Here is a 21,635-nt window from a genome sequence, read left to right as displayed (position 1 = left end):
TTGGAAAATGGCTGCAATGAAACAAAGAGTGAAAAATTTAAAGGGGTCTGAATACTTTCCGTACCCACTGTACATACCAAAATAGATGAAAGGCATCGTCACAGATAGTTGTGTTTTGTATTCCGGGTTTAAGAGAGACACCAGACCATTTAGCTGTCAAAATAATAAGCTGATCGATGGAATGGCAGCTCACCTTCATGTCGTTATGTTCTTTCTACAGCTTTATATAGCATCCGACTTACCATGCTGGATTTACGGCACATGTGATCATGTTTGTTAAATTGGTCGCTCTCTCCTGCAGCCCTTTCTCCTTGCTCGCGCTCTGGCTGGGCACCTGATGTAACCATGGTACAGTTGTTACGTCATAAATGTAAAAAATAAATGACTTTAGAGCATATTGAGTCAAGAACAGACGTACTATAGGGGCTCAATTTATTTTATTTTGTAGGGGGCGCTAGCAAGCCATTCTTTTGCGCCTATTCCCGAAACCCTTAAATTACGTAAAGTTTCACCAAAATTGATGCGTCTGTCAGTTTTGGTGAATCTTTCAGTATGATAAGCCCCTCAAAATCCAAGCAGATGAATTCCAAACTATATTGCATTATTTTGCGGTGAGTGGAACTACATGTGATTGTAATTTAAGCAAGTTGGCCCCTTCAATGTAGTATAGCGTAGTGATGATAGAAGAAGACAATACATGATTATGCAAGCACCCCTTGCACTCTGCTCTGTTGCACTACAGTCTTACAAATGCCATTGTTATTGTATGTATGGATGCACTATGTACACATGTTTACATTTGTCCAGCTTTGTTCTTGTTTTATGTACAGTCAAAGCAGTGAAAATCACATAACTTGTCATATTCCTTGTATGTGTATCACATACCTTGTCATATTCCTTGTATGTGTACTTATACTTCACACCAATAAATCTGATTCCAACAGGACATCACCAGGGGCGAGTTTGTGTTAAGAAAGACAAAAGTAAATAGTTAGTATTTGTGCCAGAAATAGCATAAACAGAATAAAGTAATAAGTTGCAATGTCACATTGCTCAACATTACTTTGGATTTGCAGAGCCTTTCATTCACCCACTGGAAGCTTCACAAAAGACATCAAACAGAAAGAGCAGAGCTTGCAACACAAGAGAATCAAACCACAGTATGTAAAAAAACACTAAGTAAAAAAATACTTCGGTGTCAAATGGGCAGTCTAGGCTTAAGTGTTTGCCAAAAAAAACAACAAAAAAAAAACAAACATAATACACAGCATTGCAGGCACAGGTAGAGCATGCTCAGAAATCCCCTCTGGTCTATTTATACCCTTTTCTAACCAGAAATGTAAGCGGAGGTTGCAACCTTTAGTAGCCAGCTCTCTGCATTTGACTGTTGTTCTGACTCCTGTGGTGAATCATGTGTCAACAAGTAAGATCAGGTTTCCGCTGCTGGAAACTTTAGTCCTATACTTGAACACAGGAAGACCGGGCTGTGGCCAGCGGGCCGCAGCATGCAGGGGCTCAGATAGAAGCCAACAGCTAACGAGAATTCAGCTGTGTGAAATGAGGGTAATGCATCTCACAAAGAAAGGTGTGAACAGTGCAATAACGCAATAGGAGGTAAAATAGCAGAGTTACTCCCCCTGAGAGTGAAGCTTTCTTAAATGCATTTCCTACAGGAGTCCAAAAAAAAAAAGACACAAACAGCATGTGTAGCGTACGTCCTTGACTCATCTGTCAGCACATCAGCTGTTTGGTTACTTACATAATCACCAAGGAAGCCATTGCAAACAAGTTGGGATGAACATTATGCACCGTTATGTACATTGTTTAGTTTATCAATATATCCCTTTATTTCTTCTTGGGTTATTCTTTTTATGTCAGTTTTGATTTATTTTTTATTTGGAGAATTTTACATTTTCAGCTATGTGCTGCCAAATCACAAAAGTGACCGTTTTCTGGCAGGTTTGGCAATGTTGATTGGACCTCTAAACGGGTCGGGTGAGTGCAGGTGTTAAAGAACTCTGACCCGCGCATCACTAATATGTACTTATCAATGTGAACACACTTTCACGTGTCAAACCCTGCGTTTTTAACACGATTGTCTATTTCTAGTTGTAAATGACCGTTAAGCCTTTCATTTGTAGCTAAAAACAGTCTCTTCCAACACCAGTGATTACTTTCTATGTGTTTGAACCATGGAAAAAGCCAATACCTGTGGATCAAACACCCCAAAGTCAGAGGAGTAACATTAAAAATTGGGGTAAATATTCTTGAATAACCTGAAAATTGTTCCCTCCAATGTTGTATGCCTATGTTTATGTGGCAAGTACCAAGTTACCAATCAGCAATGATAAGCAGTTACAACAGCTGGTAATTTAACCACATGCAGTAAATAAATCACAATATCTTTAAATGCTGGTAGACATAGGCCTCATTGTACGGACACCATAGGAGATTTCTGTTGCATTGATCAAGGTCAGGTTCAAGCATCATGTTGTCATAACTGTTGTTGTGGATGAGAACACCAGTGCGTATGTGGGGGCCACTGAACGTGTGTTCACTGTTTCCAAATCTGATTGGCCAATCAGACACAGCCTTCTCTGTGAAGAGTGGAGAATGTACAGAGTTCAAATCACTCCGCACGGCATTTCAAGCACGATGACACCTCCAAACTTTGCTTTGTATTTCACATGTCTGTTTGTGGCGAATCTGGGTAAGTTGTTTTTCAATTGCCTGTGGTTTACTTTAAACTAAAGCCATGTTTCCATGCATTCTGCAACACAGATCGCAGCAACATCACAGTATTACATTTCAAATGAGCTTGTGTATTTGCTTTGTCTCATTTTCTCCTCAGCTCACATGACGACTCAAAAACAGTCTTCATTACGTTTTCACTCAGCTAATGTTGGGGAACGGGTGACTTTGACATGCGTCTGTGACAGTGATGAAGCAGCAACGATGTTTTACTGGTATAAGCAAACTCTGGGACAGAAACCAAAGCTGATGTCTACGTTCTATAGGCATAGTGATTATGGAACCTTTCAAGATGAATTCAACAACCACTCACGGTTCTCCCTGGGAAAAATAAAGAATACAATTTACTTGAAGATTTCAGATCTGCAAATTTCCGACTCAGCTACTTACTACTGCGTAGGGAGCAACTTATATGACTTTAAATTTTATGAAGGCACTACAGTCAGCGTAAAAGGTTCAGGTTTGAAGGTCCCAGCTACGGTCCACCAGTCAGCGTCTGAGAGCATCCAGCCAGGAGGCTCTGGGACTCTCAACTGTACAGTACACACTGGGACCTGTGATGGAGAACACAGTGTTTACTGGTTCAAGAAGTCAGACGAATCTCAGCCAGGACTCATTTACACCCATGGAGGCACGACTGATCAGTGTGAGAGGAAACCCAACACACAAACACACACTTGTGTCTACAACCTGCCGAAGAAGAGTCTGAATCTTTCACATGCTGGGATCTACTTCTGTGCTGTTGCCTCATGTGGACACATTCTGTTTGGAGACGGGACCAAGCTGGACTTGGAGGGTAAGTTTCTTGCCGAGATTGTATGATTGGATAAATAGCGATGAAAACTCCTAGGTTTGTATTTTTCTTATCTTTCTTAATACAATTATTAATGGCAGACATTAGGAATTACTACTCACTGAAATCATTATACTAATGTCTTTAGTGACCATAAAGCAATTCATTAGCGCAACTCTACAGTGGGAAACCGGGGACAAAATCTACAAAATCTATCCTTGTTTCGTGCACATATTCCAGAGTCTAGGCCAAGCTATCATGAGGCATCAGCATTCTGAGTTGCTTCGATCTTTGTCCTGGCATTGCATGTATGAATATTGCTGGTGTTTTGCGTCCAACATGCCTACAGTTCTCTAGCAAGTATCGCTTTGCAGCAGCTCAGCATGGAAATAATTTCCTTGGAAACCCAAGATACTTGAGTATTTTTTTTTTTTTTACTAAAAACGATTATTATCGTAAAATAAACAATGGATTTTGTCCCTGAAGAGGGATACTTCATTGGAAGTCACACTGCTGCGCTTTCGGTCCACTATTAATTACATCAAAATGACTGAGGAGATCTCTTTGTGGCTAGCACACTAGGAGGGAAAAGAACCAATAACTTGTCAATGTACAAACTGGCATGGCAGCATTTTTTTTGAAGATATACTTGAAAAAATGCTAACCTATACTATAGAAAACATCTAAAAGCTCTTTAATATCTCCTGCTGTCCATCTCTCTACAGATAAGGTAGACTCTCCTTTCTGGATTTATTTCTTGAGTGCAGCTTTAGCATTCACCACGATCCTGAGTGTTTTACTGGCTTTCTTAGTGTACCAGGTGTACAAAAGAAGCTGCCAAGGTACAGGTAACTGTTACTCTTTGAATATGACTGCAAGTATTGAGTGCATATTTCATTTAAATAACATGACTTTCATTTTGTGTGTCACAACCAGAGTGTAATGTAACATTGTCAGCGACTTCTACTCCAATTGTAGCAGTAAGTATCATTTTCTATCCATCCATGACCCATGCAGTGTTTCACACAGTTTTCTTGGGCCGTATCTTTAATAATATTGATGAACCATTTTATATTTTTTTTACCAGTTATGCCAAGACGCAGACAACCTTCATTACGCTGCTTTAAGGGATGGCAGGGGCAACACATTGAGAAGACAGAGGGACAGCACCATTACTGAATGTGTGTACTCCAGCGTAAAGCAGTAGAGCTGGACATGTGTACTGTGTGCCTGTACTTTGTTTCTGTGTAGAAAGACATTTCACAAAAGGGTCATTTCAATTTTTCCAAAACAAGCTTATGATTTCAGCAAATTCGATAAATACAAAGGCTTGACTTGCAATAAACTAAGCTCTTCCACTGAAAAAATAAAAAAGAAAGACTTTTCTTCTGATTGCCAGAGAGATTCTTTGATTTCCACTGTCACACCACTTGTTGCACAACTTTGAAGAACTGCTTGGTTTACGTACTCTGAGTTTCCACGATTGTAAACAGCCTTGCATCTTTGACATCACATGTCCAGCGCACACAAAAGGCCAAAGTAACCACAGCACATTCTTTGTAGGTTGTTGTTTTTTTTGTACATGCTGCCACAAACCCCAGAGATGTAAGAAGCGATCTGCAGGTAACAGTAAAGAGAGATGTCAGGCGATGTGCGGTTTACAGGCAGGATGTCTTTACATCAGAACGTCTCAGTTCACACATACAGAACAGACTAAGGTGTGTTTGCTCCACTAGTGCAGTGCCCCGGCCACTTGCTTGGGCTCCTGTATTGCTGCTTTCAGCTTTCTCCAGAGCCATTGTACCCTGAAATAACTCAAACAAGGCCTTCATAGCATGTAATATGCAACTCAACTACTACTTGAAATTACCAGAAGTACAAGAAGTATCTGTTACAACTAAAAGTCCTGCTTTGCAAATGTTACTTAAGTAAAAGTATCCGAGTATCATCAGGAAAATGCACTTAAAGTTGTAAAAGTTAGAGAACACAATGCAGAAAATCCTCTTATTTTAGAAAAAAGAGTTCTGTGTTTAATTAGCTATTTCAACTGTACTTGTAGGCCGTTATAATGTTGGGTATGATTACACAAACTACATGTGTTTTGTGAGCAAAATGCTAATTTGTAAAGTAACTAGTAGCTAAAGGTGTAAGGCTAATGTAGTGGAGCCAAGAATACAAAATATCTCTGTGAAATGTAGCAGAGTAGACGTAGACAGTGGCGTGAAAGGAAAAGATTCAAGTAAAGGACCTACACATTTGCATGAGTACAGTATTTGAGTCAATCTACTTCTACTGCACTACTACTGACTTACTTTGTACTTCAGAGGAGAAAATTGTACTACTACGTTTATCTGTTACTGGTTACGTTGCAAACTCACAAAAATAATTACATTTACAAGTCTGATGCATTATTATTTCTGAAACTATCTAGAGTTCAAAGCTTCACCTTGAACAGCTTTTAAGTAAATGTAAGTACATTGTGTTGATAATGCCACTTTTATGTAAATCCTAAAGGACGTGTACAAGTCCTGCAGGATATCGGCTAGTGCTCGTTGAGGGAAGCCAAAAGAATTTCAGTGATAAGGTTAGTGTGCTATATCCAGCAATTAGAAACACAGGTCAAGAATGGAGGTATTCATTTCCAAATACGCGTAATAATCACTGGTAGCCCGCCATGGACAACATGCCAAATTGAAGGTCTCTTAACTTTTATATTAATATTCATATTTATTTATTACTTTTATCGCTACGCATGGCCCTGTTACGTCCTGCTGCCTCCTGCTGTGCCCTGGAACGACCTGCAGTGCCCTGCTATGCCATAAAATACTATTCCTAGTTACTCTTCCATTATCTTTATTCTGACTATCATTGCCACTGTTCATCACACCCCCAACCGGCCCCGTCAGACACCGCCTACCAAGGGCCTGGGTCTGTCCGAGATTTCTTCCCACTGTCGCACTAAATGATTACTCTGGGGGGAATTACTAGAATTGTTAAGTCCTTGTAAATGACAGAGTGTGGTCTAGACCTACTCTATCTGTAAAGTGTCTTGAGATAACTCCTTATGAACTGATGTTATAAATAACATTGAATTAAAATCGTGCAGTCTCTTAATTTCCTTTATATTTATTAACGTTCAACGGTGTCCAAACTGCTCCAATTTCCAAACATGTATCTTTGGTTACCCAGCAATATACCCTCCAAGCATGAAGTAGATTGGATGAACCGTAGAGAGAGAGACAGACAGACACCTTGCTTTCCAAGACAGTTTCATAGACGCATACTTAAACAATTTCTGCAAAATGAAAATACTCTATAATAGTTAGAACACAATCCATGCTCCATAATGTGACGGTTTTCTCCTGCCCTGACATAATGCACCATGACACAAGGGTAGAATATAAGTGCTAATGCAAATTACCAGAAGAGGCAGTAGAGAAAGGCAGCCAAGAAAGTTGCAAGAGATGAAACTTATCTTAACTTGGGTAGGTCCAACAGAATCAAGGAAGTCCACAATCACATCTGAAGATTTCATCCATTCCAAACCCGCTTTGAAGAATCAGCACACTTACAGCATCACATTGTTGCTCAGGTGAAGTCTGGTAAATCCAGCCGGATCTTTGATTATCTGTCACTCCATTTATAAACTGTTATTGTCTCTTTTTCAGCAAAAATATCCAAACTGGAGTAAAGGTTTAGTCATTTAATTCTTTAGCCACTCTAATTCTTCAGTCTGTTCTCCTCCATGCTTCCCCCAGCTCACAGGTGTGTCTCATTTATCACTTTCCCCACCCTTCATTTCCTGTCAAGGTTAAAAAGGGCTATTTCATACTTTTTCTTTGCCCCTTTCTACTACAGTCATCTATGCAAGCCACGTGCTGGCTTCTACTTTTATTTGTCTTATGGCTGTGTGTACTGCCAAAGTGCAGGTGACCGCACAAGGAAAACAAGTGAAACTAATAACAAATGAGATGTTTTATTTAGCAGAATCACATTGTGTTCTTCTATCATTTCAATATTTCCTATAGTCCTAACAGATTTTCTATGCTGTATTTTGATAAAATGTCCCCCGGGACTGACTATTGGTCCCCACTGTGCAACTCCAATTTAAAAAAATTTAAATAAATCCTAAAATTGCTCCTAAGGAAGACTCGATCCAGGACCTGATTCAGACTGGGACTAAATTAGAGGCTACTAGTCTAGTCTTGGTTCACTGCCACAGGTCTCAGGTCTGTGTGTAAAAAAGATCTAATACCTGAATCAATCCAGGCATTAGACATATAACTTGGTATGTCATGATTACTGCCCGAAGAAAATCAGAAGCCTAATGCGGCTGCCACAGTTAAAAGTCACGATTTATTATTCTCGTGTGTGTCCAAATCTGTAAAGAAGTCTTGCAGAGACAGAACTTTCGAGTAGACTGATGATGGACAGGTGTTTTTGTTAAATACATATAGTATGGAAAGGATGTGGGTGTATACTAACCTTCTGCCCTTCCTGTTACAGGACATATTAAAAGGGGTGAGGAGAAAAGCAGTTGAACTTACCACAACATATCCTAATTTTGTCATTTAAATGTTGATAATACCTTTCTTCCTTTATGGATATGAACACAGACAGACAGACAGATTTCATTTGGATTTTGAGCACAGCTAAAGATGAGTATAAAACAATGCTATGTTGATGACGTGAATCTAATGTCTAGTGGAGCTTTTTCTGTTGCTTTGTGACCAACATTATTTGATTTCCCAAGCAGCCAATCAGGTGAATGTAGAGGAATCTAGTGAACCAATCAGACAGCAGTCAGCAGCGTATGTCCCTACGTGGTGAGAGTGTTGACACTGCTATACCTTTGTCAGACCTGCTGTGTGAAGAATGGGGATGCAAGCTGAGAAGATGGCAGTGTGCCTTCTAAATATGTCCCTGCTCTCGTCTCTGTGTAAGTAATAATTTAAAATCCACCCGTTTGGATCTTTTTAATGAGGATTTCCATACATCAAAGTGACTTGTTTCTTTTCTGTATCCATCAGATGAAGCGCAGCTAAGTGACATCTCTCAGCCGGTTGGTTTCCAAGCAGTAGAGCTAGGACACACAGTCACTTTCACATGTAACATCAAAAGTACTGCAAGAACCAGGGTGTGGTACACACTAAACACTGGGAGGAGACTTCAGCCGCTGGCATCCACGGATACTTTATATAATTTGACAAAATTTAAAGACAAATCACACCGTTATGAAGTCCAATCGGACCACATCAGCAGTCTTCTGACCATCCTGAAGACAACGTGGGAAGATGTTGGCACATACTACTGTGGAGTGATGGACTTAAGAGACATTCAGTTTGGACAAGGAACTTTTTTGATGATAACAGGTATTTATTCTCCACAGTTTCAGAATAAAAAATATTGATAATTTTAGCAGTGGTGGACTGTAATTCAGTACATTTACTGAAGTCCTTGTACTTTACTTGACTCCGTACTTTTCATGACATTTTCTGCTGCTACTCCACTACCTTTCAGAGGGAAATATTGTACTTTTTACTCCACTACATTCATCTGACAACTTTAGTTACCTTCTAAATTAAAACAGGTAGTTTTTCCTCCCCACTGTCGCACAAAATGCTCACTCGTGGGGAATTGTCGGGTCTTTGTAAATGATAGAATGTGGTCTAGACTTTCTGTTATGGTGTGACACCATAAATTGAAACAAAGATTTTTGCACACAAAATACATGGGGTTTATAAAATACGTTTTTTTAATAACTTAAAGTACCTTAACAAGTCCTACAAGCTAAAAGGATTCGACCATTAAACACATTTCCATTTTCCAAAATGTGAGGATTTTTCTGCATGGAGTACTTTTAGTATTAATACCTCTATAACATTTTCCTGCTGTCACATAGTTTTACACCAGCAACAATTATTAGTACTTTCACTTAAGTGGAGGATCTGATTACTACTTCTTCCACCACTGGCTGAATGTGAGCTAAATGGTCCTTTGATTTCTTCCCCAAGGTGCCAACCCGATCATGGACTCTGGCGTCCAGCAGCGGGAGTCTGGACCGGTCCACCCAGGTGATTCTGTGACTCTCAGCTGTTCTGTTCACGCTGGCCACTGTGCAGCAGAACAAATGAGTGTCACGTGGCTGAAAATCTCTCATCACTCTGCTCCACAAATGATCCACTACTCTGGAAATAAGAGCTGCAAAAGGAGTGAGAGTGGAGAGACTAGCTGTGTGTACGAGCTTCTCCTGAGGAACCTCAGCTCTGATGATGCTGGAACCTTCTACTGTGTCCTGACGTCATGTGGACAGACGCTGTTTGGAAACGGGACCAGGATTATTGTCCACAGTAAGACTGTCACCAAACATTAGGGGTGTGACTCTTTACTTGTCTCACGAATTTGGTTTTGATTATGATAATCCTGTCAACGATTTAATCCAGTTTGATACAAACCCCCTTTTTTATTGTACCTGCTCTTAAAAAAAAGACACTCCTTGAATGTATCGGAGTCTGAACACAGCAAAGAACAGACAAAAACTAAAAAAAAAGCACCCGGAAAATCAACAAGCATCATCACTAGGCAACAATCGATTATGGTTTGTCACTGCATCGATGCAATGATTTATTTCAACACCTCTACTATACATGTAGCATTTTAGTACAATTCCTATCAAATATTATAAATCAGAAACACAGAGAAAATGCTAGGTCAATATTGAACAATGCTGTAAAACCCCAGAGTCCAAAGCCAGCTAGAGCTGAAATGAAGAAAAATTGACCGATTGGTCCTTTTTTAATCAAACATACTAAACCTTTGTCACTATTTCATGATATTTTAAAAATCAAATTATTTAAAAAATTGATGAAGTGTTCAAGAAAATAATTGCTACTGCCTACCCCAGTGTTTTGATGTTTTCATTTACGGTGACTAGGTTTGAGAAATATTGTGATTAGAAGATGAAGAAAATGAAAGGTTTCAGTCTCCGAAAATCTTGCTCTAATGAACGTTTTCATTTAAGAAGGTAAGATTTGGGTGCATGTTTGCAGCCATTTACAGAGAGTATTATTGAATACTGTTTATTCTCTTGTGTTTCAAAGGAGACGTTGCAGTCAACGAATCAATTGATCTGAGTCCAACTGTTATTGCACTGATGCTGTCAAACACCGTTCTTGGGATTGGGACACTTGTGCTGGTATGGACACTTTGCAAAAACCACAAGAAAGATCCAACAGGTAGGAACGATTTTGTAATAAATATCTGTATATATGTTATTTTCTGCAGTAGCATTGACAGAAGTTTTAACTTTTGTTTTTGTTTTAGCTGCACCCGGATCCAGGGATGGATCTCATAAAGCAAGTCAGGTAATGTAAATGTAATTGTAAATGTGCTGCATTTATATAGCGCTTTTCTGTAATCCAGTTCTACGCGGAGAACAACAGTCTTAACCAGCAGCAGCTACTGTGGCGCATACAGTAATACATGCGTGGAATAAATACAATATACAGGAAATAATTTTCTGTAGCTATCCCTACGACTGGTTCATGTGAACAGAGGTTTCTGGTTACAATTTGAGTTGTATGCCTTGAAAGGTTCTGATGTGGTAATGTACAGTATTTCTTAGTCACTGTTAAATGGCAGCTTAATGCGGTTTCCATGTCTCATCTCTCCGAGTCCAAATGCTCAGAACTAAACCCTGTCATTTCCCTATCTTTCAGCCTGGAGATGCAGTGACATACGCAGCCGTGTGTTCTGCTCCCAGAGGCTCCTCCCGCAGAACAGCTCCAGTGGAATACAGTAGCAACGCCGTGGTTTATTCTCATGTCAAGTTCTCTCAACAGGAGTGACAGAAGCATTACAACTGGACTTGTGATCCAGCAGGGAAATAAAGAGAAAATGTGTATTGTATTTGGATAACAGAATAAAATAAAGTAAAACTTTTTCCTGTGGTCATGTGATTGGTATACAACAAAATGGCGATTGTTCTTAGTTCTTCTAGTGACAATACACTGTGTCAAAGCTCGCTGGGAGTCGCCCAACACAGCCCAGGAGACGTTCTCGAAGTTTCAGGGAGTGAGGAGGGACAGTTAGACCCAGCGGCAGTGGGTCATCAGACCACTAACGTTAAACCCAGCTCATTTTCTGCAACCAATGCAGCATAAAAGTATGACGGAATTAGCAAGTCAGCCACCCGATTAGTTAGTTAGTTGGCTAACGTTAGCTTGCTAACTCCTGCTTAACATTACCATCCTACAGAAATGGTGTAGTCGTCAGTAAAAGAAGATAACTTTCTATACTTAAGTAGAGTTTGCTCATGTATCTATTGAAGATTCGGTGCTCTCTCTGTGTCTGTATGTTGGTGGTTTCCTGCAGGATGTCCTCATTCTGTTGCAAGGAACCCGTGTAACTCCACCACTGAGACATTCAGAGGATCACAGGAACCCAGTTTTGTGATCAAAATGTGTGTTTAGAAGCAGAATTTCATTGATGTCTTTATGTGTGGGTAAGCCGCACACAGCTCATGAGCAAAGAAATCACAGAAGTGATGTAGCGAGGTGGTTAGAAAAACCCAAACAACATCAAACAAAGGTTATAGTTTGATCAAAAAATACATTCAAAGTATTCTCTCTGCTTTACCAGTTGGCTTTAAAAGGTCCCATGGCATGAAAATGTCACTATTTAAATGTTTTTTTAACATGTATATATGCTGTCCCCCAGCTTGCCCACGGCCCCCAAGTGGCTAGAAATGACGATAGGTGTGAACCGAGCCATGGGTATCCTAATCTGCCTTTGAAAAAATGAAAGCTCAGATGGGCAGATCTGGAATTTTGCTCCTTATGAGGTCATAAGGGCCAAGGTTACCTCCCCTTTCTCTGTTTTGCCCACTTAGAGAATTTGGCCCAACCATGAGAGAGAGAGACATCATGGCTTTCAAACGAGCGAAGGCAGTTGATCAAGACCACACCCCCAGCCTCCACCATGCCCCCCTTTCCTCCTCAATAGCAACAGACACAGAAATGGCACACACTGAGGAAAGCTCATTGTGGGACTGGCTGTAGTGGCTGTAAATCTGCACCAAGACTGATTTGGGGAAAGAGACTTCAGATATGGTATTGGGGGCCACTAAGGTGAAAAGCATCCAAAGAGCACTATGTCATCGGACCTTTAATTACATCTCAGCAAACAATAGCTTTGTCAAAGTTTATGGTAACACTTTATAATTATGGTGCATTAATTATTATGAATTCATGTATGACTTCATGCATGAAAAGCCTGTATTAATAAATGTAGTACTTCATGAGCTATCAGCAATTTAACAGTAGCACATGCCCCAATCTTTGTGTCACCACAAATTTAAAAAATGGCAAGACATTTATGGTCTTCAGACACTTGGAAATTAGTCAAAAGTAAAATTCATAAATGTCCTACTTGGCTGAGCATTGTTCTCAGACATAACTCTATAAGTGCCTTATGTTGTGAATAAAGCAACTATAAAAATGCATCTGCAGTACACTGTATTTTGTGTATATGTAGTAACCTCAGTATCATTTTGCCAACCCACTCCCCCACTCTTTTAATTCTTAATACAATTAATTGTGTGCAACCATTAATCGTATGTTATCAATGTTAGAGATGTACCTGGGGTCTGTTTCAGGAAGCAGGTTAAGTGAAATCTCTGAGTCTGAGTTTCCCTAAACTTAATCAGTCGTAAACGTAACTTTCATTGCCGTAGCTGTAACCCTACTAGCCTCAACCGGTAGAAACCGTTGTAGCCTTTTTCCTAGCTAACGTTACATAAAAAAGATATTTCTGTTACGTTACCTGAAATTAAATGGTCACAGCATAACCGAAATCCATTGTTTGTGGGCTCCCATCGCTCGGCTTGGTTCTGTCTGCTTCTTGCACGTTTTATGGCAGCAATCCATTTACCTCTTCTCTCGAGATCTTTAGGAATCCTATAAAATGCTTCCCCTTTATCTTTTCCCTGATGGTTCTGGCATCCCGGCGCACAACAGCTATCCATCCCATTGACTCAAGGTGTTTAATAAAAAGGGGTAAAAAAAAAAATTACAACAGGAGCAACTATCTTGTAACATAGCAAACATGTGACGACGACTCTGGCTCAGCTCCAACTCTGGCTCTTGGATCTCCACTTTCCTGCCAAAATGGCGGTGTTTTGATATTGAGTGGTGCATGCTGGGATGCCTGACGTCAACTCCCGGAGCTCTATACCTTTGACACTTAATGTTCCATCCAGTACAACACTTTGGATGTGAAAGCACACTTGTAAACAGAAGAGAGCCGCTGAGGTCCCCCTCCTCTGTCAGTTCTCTCGGCAGCATGAGAACTTCAGCGCTACTTGGCTGTCGAACAAGCAATGTAAAGTCCCATTGGCCCCAACACTGGCCGAGATAACGCCATCGTCCCGTCTTCTGCTGCCTCCTAGATCCCTGCTGGCAGATGGACAAGGTCAAGAAGAGACAATGTTGGAGAAACACAAGCTGAGATTTCATTATTACACTGAAAATATATCATATAAAGAGACTTAAATACTCCACAGAGGATCGTATGCGGGTGCGTCGTCTCGGCAGTTTTCAGAAATGAACGTTTTGTGCAATAGAGCTGACACCAGGTTAAAAATTAGGTTAAATTTGATTGGTTGCTAAGAAGGTCAAACTGTGGGATGCTTTAAACATCCGTCTTTGGTTCAGTCTGACAATCTGTGTCTTTTACAAATATAGCAGCAGCAGATTAGAATCTGCTGAAGAACTAACACGTTCTTTTCCTGCCATGTGGTTTCAAAAAGCTTCATTATGAACTGGTTAAACTTCCTTTTAGAACAGTGATACCTTTAACACAGAAAGCTTACCCAAACATCTTTCCTAATATAAAGAAAAGGTTCGGCCCATAACTACACCTGAGGCTATATTAACTGATATTGATAAATTCATGAAAACTTACATATTTCTAAAGTTTCTCCCCAAACCTTCAGCTCCACTTTGTATACTGGGTGGGAACCAACCGCATAAAAACATTTTTGTTGGGGGGTAATATATAAATAAACAACTGGAGGGGGATAAAACTATCAATTTGAATCCCCTTCAAACTTGTTTTATGATATGTACTGTAAAAATGATTGGCTCCGGAAAAAAATATGTGAAATATTTTTGCCCGACAAAAAAAAGTTCAATACCTTTAGTTTAAATGACAAAAATTGCATTTAGAAACTATGAATGTGCCGATATTTTACATTTTAAAAGGTGTAACCGCTGGACACTGGATGTCTCCTACTTCACTGAAAAGTCCATACAGTGGACATATGTGAACTGCATACGATCCAGATTACTGGACCATGATTGGCTTCCAGACTAGTTGTGATGTCACAATATCCTGCTCGCACATACCCGTTTAACAAAAAACTGAAACTGAGATTTAAGGTGAGAGCAGAGAAACTTTCCTCCCTCAGTAAATGAATGAGAAAACTACCTCTAGTACCAACAGTGAAGCTCAAACATCTACCTCAGGTAACAGTAACCAGGGGGGGGGGGCTTAAAATTACCACATACATATATACAGTTTTTACTGACAGAAAGACATTTACTCAAGTGCCTCAGACAGGGTTTTTTCAGAAGTTGAGTGTTTATTGCAGTAGGCAATACATTTTCTTTTTTTTTAGACAGAGAGCTGAGTGGAACATATGTGGTTGGCAGAAGTAAACTGATTATACGAGAATAGTGAAAATGGTGGTGTGTGCTTGCACAGTGGCTCTCTAATCTGATAAAAGAAACGCTGTGTACTTAAAGTGACAGACTTTGTTCTACATACTGTATGTGGTCAACACCCAGCTTTGTCAATTTGGGGAAATACACCTCGGCTCTGTCAACGCTGACTACTATTCACACCTAGCAGCTTCAGAAATGCCAAAAAGTCAGGTAATGACGCAATAATGGAAGACTGACTCTCAATTTAGACTGGAAAAACGACATGGCCAGGATGGGTCAGATACATTTGCTTTACTGTCCACCTTGGCGTTTAATTGCATTCTTCAATATGCATGAATCACAACCAACGTGCATGTCTGACCATCTGAGCTGCTGTGACTGATTAGGTGACTCCTTCCACAAAAACAAAGCTCATCAGGAAGAATAGTAACTTGTGCCGTCTGAAATTATTTGAGGCATGCTTTGACTGAAATTGTCATTGGTACAGATATCAGGGGGGGGGGGGAGAGTTGAGCTTCCTTGCATTACCTAATACTCCGCCCCTTAACCATAAAAGCCCCTTTACACTGATTTAGAGTGCCATTGCTGTTGCAGAGCTACACGCACAATGAGGAGCTTCACCTTAATATCAGCGTTACTTCTCTGCAGCCTCAGTAAGTACTGGTAATGAATTAGTCTGAGCAGCGAATTTATTTGCATGTTGTTATCCAGTAACCCACCATTATTTTTAACACTCAATGACTTAGTATTTTACAAGTTTAGAAGTTTCTTTGATGAGGAATAAATCTCTTTCTGTCTCTGCTTTTTGTCTCAGGCTGGATCTCTGTCTCAGCTTCTGAGTCTCACACTGTGGACGTCCAGTCTGGTGGAGACGTCACTCTGATGTGCTCCAACATTTCTAAAACTCCAACTCAGACAGAATGGTTCAGACTGATCAACAGAAACAAGCCCAGTTGCGTCTCCTCTATGTACGGGTCTGATAGCGAAGCCTCGCTCTGTGATGAATTTCAAAACAGATTTGAGATGAGCTCCAAAATCTCTACTGTCTTTCTTCAAATCAAGAGAGTGGATTTATCTGACTCTGGACTGTATTTCTGTGGATTTTACAAAGACGGACATACAGTAATCGCCAATGCAACATATCTAAAAGTTCAAGGTAAGATTGTAGTTAAGCTTTAGAGATCTGTTTCTCATCACATTTACACAATATCTCACATGTATTCTCGCAGTCGTATGAAAACAGCATAAAGACAAACAAGAAACCAATACGTGTCAAAGTATTTCACTTTTTGTCTTTTTAAAAGGTAACAGTGAATCTGATTTTGGAGTGGATTCAAAGACTGAACGTAAGGTTCTCCTTTTTCACTGTGCAAGTTTCCACAGAACCAGTCATTTAAATCAAAAGCATCTCTTTTATAAACAGACTCTAATTCTGTCTTTTGACTTGTAGAGGAGTCTGATGGAATGACAGACGTCATGAGTGTGATCCTGGGTGCTCTGACTGTTTCCCTCACTATAGTCGTGATTGTTCTGGCTGTTAAAATCAGGAAACTCCAGACAGGTACAGCTGGTCTAATTTGATACAGATGATGCTTAAATCCAAAGCAAAGAATATGTACAATAATAATTATAAACTAATACAACTTAATGATTTTTCTTTTTAGCTGTGATTGAAGAACAGCAGCCAGAAAGAAACAAGGTGAACCCAGCATTAACTTATATAAACTGTGTGTGTGTGTGTGCGTGCATGGTTTTAAAAATGCATACAAATACATGAAAAATTATTTGTTAGACCATCTGAACCCAGCCCCTCCTCACCCACAAAAAGATTTAGGTCGATTATGCAAGCAGCTCATCATGTCCCACAATTAGGTTTCTTGTTAGGCGACCACCTCATGGCTGGAGTAACTATCGCCAGAGCAAAAGAGGAAGTAAGGTGACAATGTATAGAAGCGCGAAATTCTGCGTCAGGACAAACACACTCCCTTGTCCAACCAAAAGTTAACTGTCATTTTGAATTACCAGAGTTTTAGTCCTTTCTGCAATTTTAGCAGTTTTAAGCGCCATATTTTAAACCAACGCCTGATATTCTACTAACCCTAACTATGTATTTGCGCTGCCTATAAACTACTCACTTTTCACAATGATTACTATGTGTTTCAAACTGCACCTATTACAGTAAAGACCTCATATTATGCTCATTTTAAGGTTCATATTTAGAGTAGTATTTAGAGGTTATATCAGAACTGCTTTACATGGGTTCATTTTCAAAAAAACATTTCTGTTTTACTGCCCATAGCTGCAGCTCCTCTTTTCCCTCTGTGTGTTGAGCTCTCCATTTTAGCTACAGAGTGAAGCATCTCACTTCTGTTCCATCTTTGTTGGGAGTCTCGCATGTGCAGTAGCTGGATTAACACTGCTAGCCAGTCTGAAGCAGAGTAATGCGGGACCCGACAAGCAAGCTAGCATGGTTTGAGGGCGTGCCACGCTAGGAGCTGGGCGAGCATTATTACGTGTGTGACGCAAATGATGCAAAATGATGTGTGTTTGTCACGGAAGTAAAGGCTGGACTACAATAGAGATGTTTGGGGCAGTTTGTGAACAGTGTTTTCTTTGGAAGATAGTAATTCCCTTTGGGGTGAAATTTGGACTTTTTCTGGCACAAAAATATATATAACAAGGAAGGATGAAAAGCCAAAAATTATATAATATGAGCACATGATTAAACTGCCCCTGTGTGGCAGTAAACAGAAAAGTTTGACTGTATGTGTTGTTTCGGGAGTCTTTGACACTCAACCTTTTCTGTATGAGGATGTGTAGGCCCAAACAAATGAAAATGCCCCATCAGCTCAATTTAAAGGAATTTTGGCCTATGCAAGTGGCTTGGCCTTTTTGCCAAGCCAGTTGCACAGAGTTACAATCAACAAACTGTTAGAAAATCACATCAAAACTATTTTGAAATCAAGATTTAACACTGTAATGTGTAGCAATTTTAGATCTGTAACCTATGTCTCATGAGTTTTAACAATCAATTTAAAGGGCCCCTGTTATGCTTTTTTGTTTTTTTCCTGTTTTTTAGTGTGTTATGTAGTTTTTGTGTACCTAATTGATGCATAATGTACAAAAAAAACACATTTCACTCTAAAGCCTTCTCTTCCACAGACAGTCCTTTTTCTCAACTGCCTAAAATGCCTCACCCACATTCCTTGATAAGTGATGTCACAGATTGAGAATGCCAGCCCAGTTTTTCAAATGGGTTTTACCTAGGTGCTGCCACCCCACCCAGCGGCTTGTTTGAATTTGGTGGACCAATCAGAACAGAGAGGGCCAGCTGACCAATCAGAGCAGACTGGGCTTTTTGGGAAGGCGGGCCAAGAGCTTAGAGAGGGTGTTTCAGAGAGAGAAACTGCAGCATTGAGCATTATGCAAAACAATGTTTTTGGACCATCAAAGCATGAAAAAACATTCTAGTAGACACCAAGAGTACTAATGTGATGCTGAAAAGGAGGATAACCGGGGCTCTTTAAATTGCACAACCCATCTGTAATTCTATTTAAAAGCATGTTTTTTCTTAGCTAAACTGTGCCCAACACTCATTTTAGTTTAAACAATTCCTTTGTTGGACTGCCAAAAACACTACAGAGTGGGTGTGATCACTGTGACTTTGAATACTCTGATTTACAGGATCTGGTCTCGGATGAACTGAACTACGCAGCTCTTAATTTCCAGGCGAAACCCAAAAGAAGCCGCAGGCCTGCATCAGAGAGAGAGCTGGAGCCACATGTTGTGTATGCTGCCACCAGATAGACTCAGGAAACATCTGGAACTGCATCTCTGAGTGACACTGACACTTCTGTTTTTACTGTCTTATGTCTCTCTCTCTCTCTCTCCCTCGGTCAAAGTGTCCCTCTTTCTTATTTTGTCTGAGAGGAAAACAAGCATGTTTAATGTGTGATGGAGGAAGAGGCAGAAAGGACACTGATGGCTGCCAGAGTTATTGTTTGACAGGAAGAGACGGCACGGTTACAGAGCACGACTGAGGTGAAGACCGTGAGGTGTCTGAGGTCAAAGCTCTGTGCAAAGTAAAAAAAGAAGTGAAACTAGCCTGCTTGTTTATGACTACATTAAACTGCTGTACAGTACCGCTGCTCCCTTAGAACATGTACCTCCAAAGTATATCCATCTCTGACACTGTTAAATCACTCCACTCATCATCACCTTAACAAACTTACTTAACTACTTCATCTTCGTACGCTACGTCAACATTTTTATTAAAAACTGAACAGAAAGGCCTGATGCCACTGCTTCTATCAGGTTCCTGATTTTGAGAGATGTTAACTTAAATAGTTTTACTAGAGTGCAGGGAAGTATGCTTGAGTGGATGTCTCATCATCAAGCGCACAAACAGCAGCGTAAAATACACAGTCTTGTCATTGCCTCTGAGGCTGTATTTAGACCATGAGATGCTTTAAAGGTGCCCTGCCAAATAAAACCATTTTTACTTGCATTTTTTGAAATATGTTAAGGTCCATGTGCGTTTGTGTTATGTTGTGAATATGTAAATGAAGTGCTTCTTCCTCGGTCAGCTCTAGCCATTTAAATAAGCAGGGAAATCAGGCCAATTACAAAAGCTGCACAGTCTGATGTCATGTAGCCTGAGCTCATTACAATTCATGAGCTTGTCTGGGTAAAGGATACTGATAGCCAGGCTCTCATTGGCTAGCATCTGTCAGCATCAGAGTCAATCAGAGTCAAGCAGCTTATCTCGTTGAATATTAATGAGAATTGTCTGTTGGAGTTGAGTCTTCCCGGGGACTTTCTATACCACAATAGAATGGCTGGAAACAAGGTAACCAAGGCATTTATTTCCCAAAAGATGTTGTATAGTCAATGGTAAAGAATTTGACATTACCACAAAGTAATGAAATATGTGTGACAGGTTACCTTTAAGTTACTGTGAGCATTGTTAGCATGCTAACATGGTCACAGTATCAGTGTTAGGGGACGTCACATTTCATAGCAATTCATCCAACAGTTGCTGAGATCTCACGTAAAACCACGTATGTCAACTTCACAGTGGTGCTAGAGGAAGAGTCGGGGGATCTCTAATGGCGTTTTTCCACTGCATGTATCTACTCGACTTGCCTTACCTTTTTTGGTTTTCCATTACAAAAAAAGTCCCTGGTACCTGCTAATAGGTACTTTTTTTAGTACTATTTCAGTTAAGGTTCCAAGCGAGCTGAGGCGATACCAAAAGGTAACGTGAAAACCTGCAGACTACTAATTGGTCGGAGTGAATCATCTCTAATCACTTGGAGGGGTGGGGTGTCCTAAACAAGGACCACCGTGTTTAATGGTAAATAGTTTTTTCAGCATGAGGTGGTACTTATCTGCAATGGAAAACGGACACACAATGCGTCGAGTCAAGTAGAGACAAGGCAAAGTCGAGCTGTTACCAGCAGTGGAAAACCGCTATAAGGTCATTATGCTTCCTCCTCTGAGGATCATGAATATCTCTACAAAATGTCACAACCCTCCATATTTCATGATATGCTGTGGTCTCAAAATGTCACAACCCTCCATATTTCATGATATGTTGTAGTCTAGACCCTAGGGGTGGACCTTTGACTGACTGGCATTGCCATCGCCTTAGTGGGCAAAACATTCCATCCAAATGTAGCACCAATTTTCACGAAACTTTGACAAAAATGATAAAAAGCCCTAGTGGTAGATGCTGCCACCAGATAGACTCAGGAAACATCTGGAACTGCAGCTCAGAATGACACTGATGCTTAATTAAATGAATCTGCTGATGTGTTTTTGTGCGTAGATAATGAGTGTGAGGAGTTGATTGCCAAAATAATTATTGTGAATAATGTTTCTGTATTTACTGTCTGGTGATGGAGGAAGAGGCAGAAGCAATGGCTGCCAGAGTTATTCATTGACCGAGTGAAATGGTGTGATGGTCTGTGGAGGAAAAAGTGAGTGATGAACAGGAAGAGACAGAACAGTGTGGTCTGAGAACAACTGAGCTGTAGATCATGTCGTGTCTGTGGTCAATTCTCTGGGGATATTATGAAAGGAAGCCGAGATACTAGCTTAGTGGTTAATGACAAAATGAAACTAGCTGTACACCTGCTTTTCTCACAGAACACAGACAATACTCCCTTAAAACATGTTTAGCAATCTCTGACACAGTTAAATTACCCCACGCATCCTTACTTTACATGAACTCACTTAGCTAGTTTACCTTCATACATTACGTCAACATTTGCATTCAAAACTGAACAGATTGGCCTGATGCAACTACTCAGCCATAGTCTGCACTCTGAGTTATCAGGTTCCCGGATGTGGAGAGCTGTTCACCG

General features: G+C 40.2%; 3 protein-coding genes across 8 annotated transcripts; all 3 read left to right on the top strand.

Annotated features, from left to right (window-relative positions):
• Positions 1–2,127: 2,127 nt before the first annotated feature.
• LOC117934808 lies at positions 2,128–4,936 on the top strand. Of its 3 annotated transcripts, none has more exons than XM_034856826.1 (5): positions 2,128–2,710; positions 2,852–3,547; positions 4,270–4,386; positions 4,481–4,524; positions 4,632–4,936. In XM_034856826.1, exons 1-5 carry the CDS (start codon positions 2,614–2,616, stop codon positions 4,749–4,751), a joined length of 1,074 nt encoding a protein of 357 aa, XP_034712717.1. In that variant the 5' UTR covers positions 2,128–2,613; the 3' UTR covers positions 4,752–4,936. The 3 variants fall into 3 exon arrangements, with proteins under 3 accessions (XP_034712717.1, XP_034712714.1, XP_034712715.1); XM_034856823.1 differs by having other exon boundaries at positions 2,133–2,710; positions 4,270–4,392; XM_034856824.1 differs by having other exon boundaries at positions 2,133–2,710; positions 4,270–4,392; positions 4,481–4,528; positions 4,642–4,936.
• A 3,301-nt stretch (positions 4,937–8,237) lies between these two features.
• Positions 8,238–11,391, top strand: LOC117934811 (signal-regulatory protein beta-2-like). Its single transcript, XM_034856831.1, has 6 exons — positions 8,238–8,483; positions 8,575–8,916; positions 9,559–9,894; positions 10,645–10,779; positions 10,868–10,908; positions 11,263–11,391. The coding sequence occupies exons 1-6, from the start codon at positions 8,420–8,422 to the stop codon at positions 11,389–11,391; spliced, it is 1,047 nt and encodes a 348-aa protein (XP_034712722.1). The 5' UTR covers positions 8,238–8,419.
• Positions 11,392–15,824: 4,433 nt separating this feature from the next.
• Positions 15,825–21,105, top strand: LOC117934845. 4 transcript variants are annotated; one of them, XM_034856879.1, is made up of 7 exons: positions 15,825–15,920; positions 16,082–16,423; positions 16,572–16,613; positions 16,718–16,828; positions 16,932–16,966; positions 18,952–19,057; positions 20,999–21,105. In XM_034856879.1, exons 1-7 carry the CDS (start codon positions 15,875–15,877, stop codon positions 21,013–21,015), a joined length of 699 nt encoding a protein of 232 aa, XP_034712770.1. In that variant the 5' UTR covers positions 15,825–15,874; the 3' UTR covers positions 21,016–21,105. The 4 variants fall into 4 exon arrangements, with proteins under 4 accessions (XP_034712770.1, XP_034712769.1, XP_034712772.1 ...); XM_034856878.1 differs by lacking the exon at positions 20,999–21,105 and having other exon boundaries at positions 18,952–19,129; XM_034856881.1 differs by lacking the exons at positions 16,572–16,613; positions 20,999–21,105 and having other exon boundaries at positions 16,787–16,828; positions 18,952–19,129.
• Positions 21,106–21,635: the final 530 nt, after the last annotated feature.

Source organism: Etheostoma cragini, chromosome 19 (genome assembly GCF_013103735.1).
Source record: "Etheostoma cragini isolate CJK2018 chromosome 19, CSU_Ecrag_1.0, whole genome shotgun sequence".
NCBI lineage: Eukaryota > Metazoa > Chordata > Actinopteri > Perciformes > Percidae > Etheostoma > Etheostoma cragini.
The sequence above is the reverse complement of the archived record's forward strand: the minus strand, read 5'-3'. Positions and strand labels throughout refer to the sequence as shown.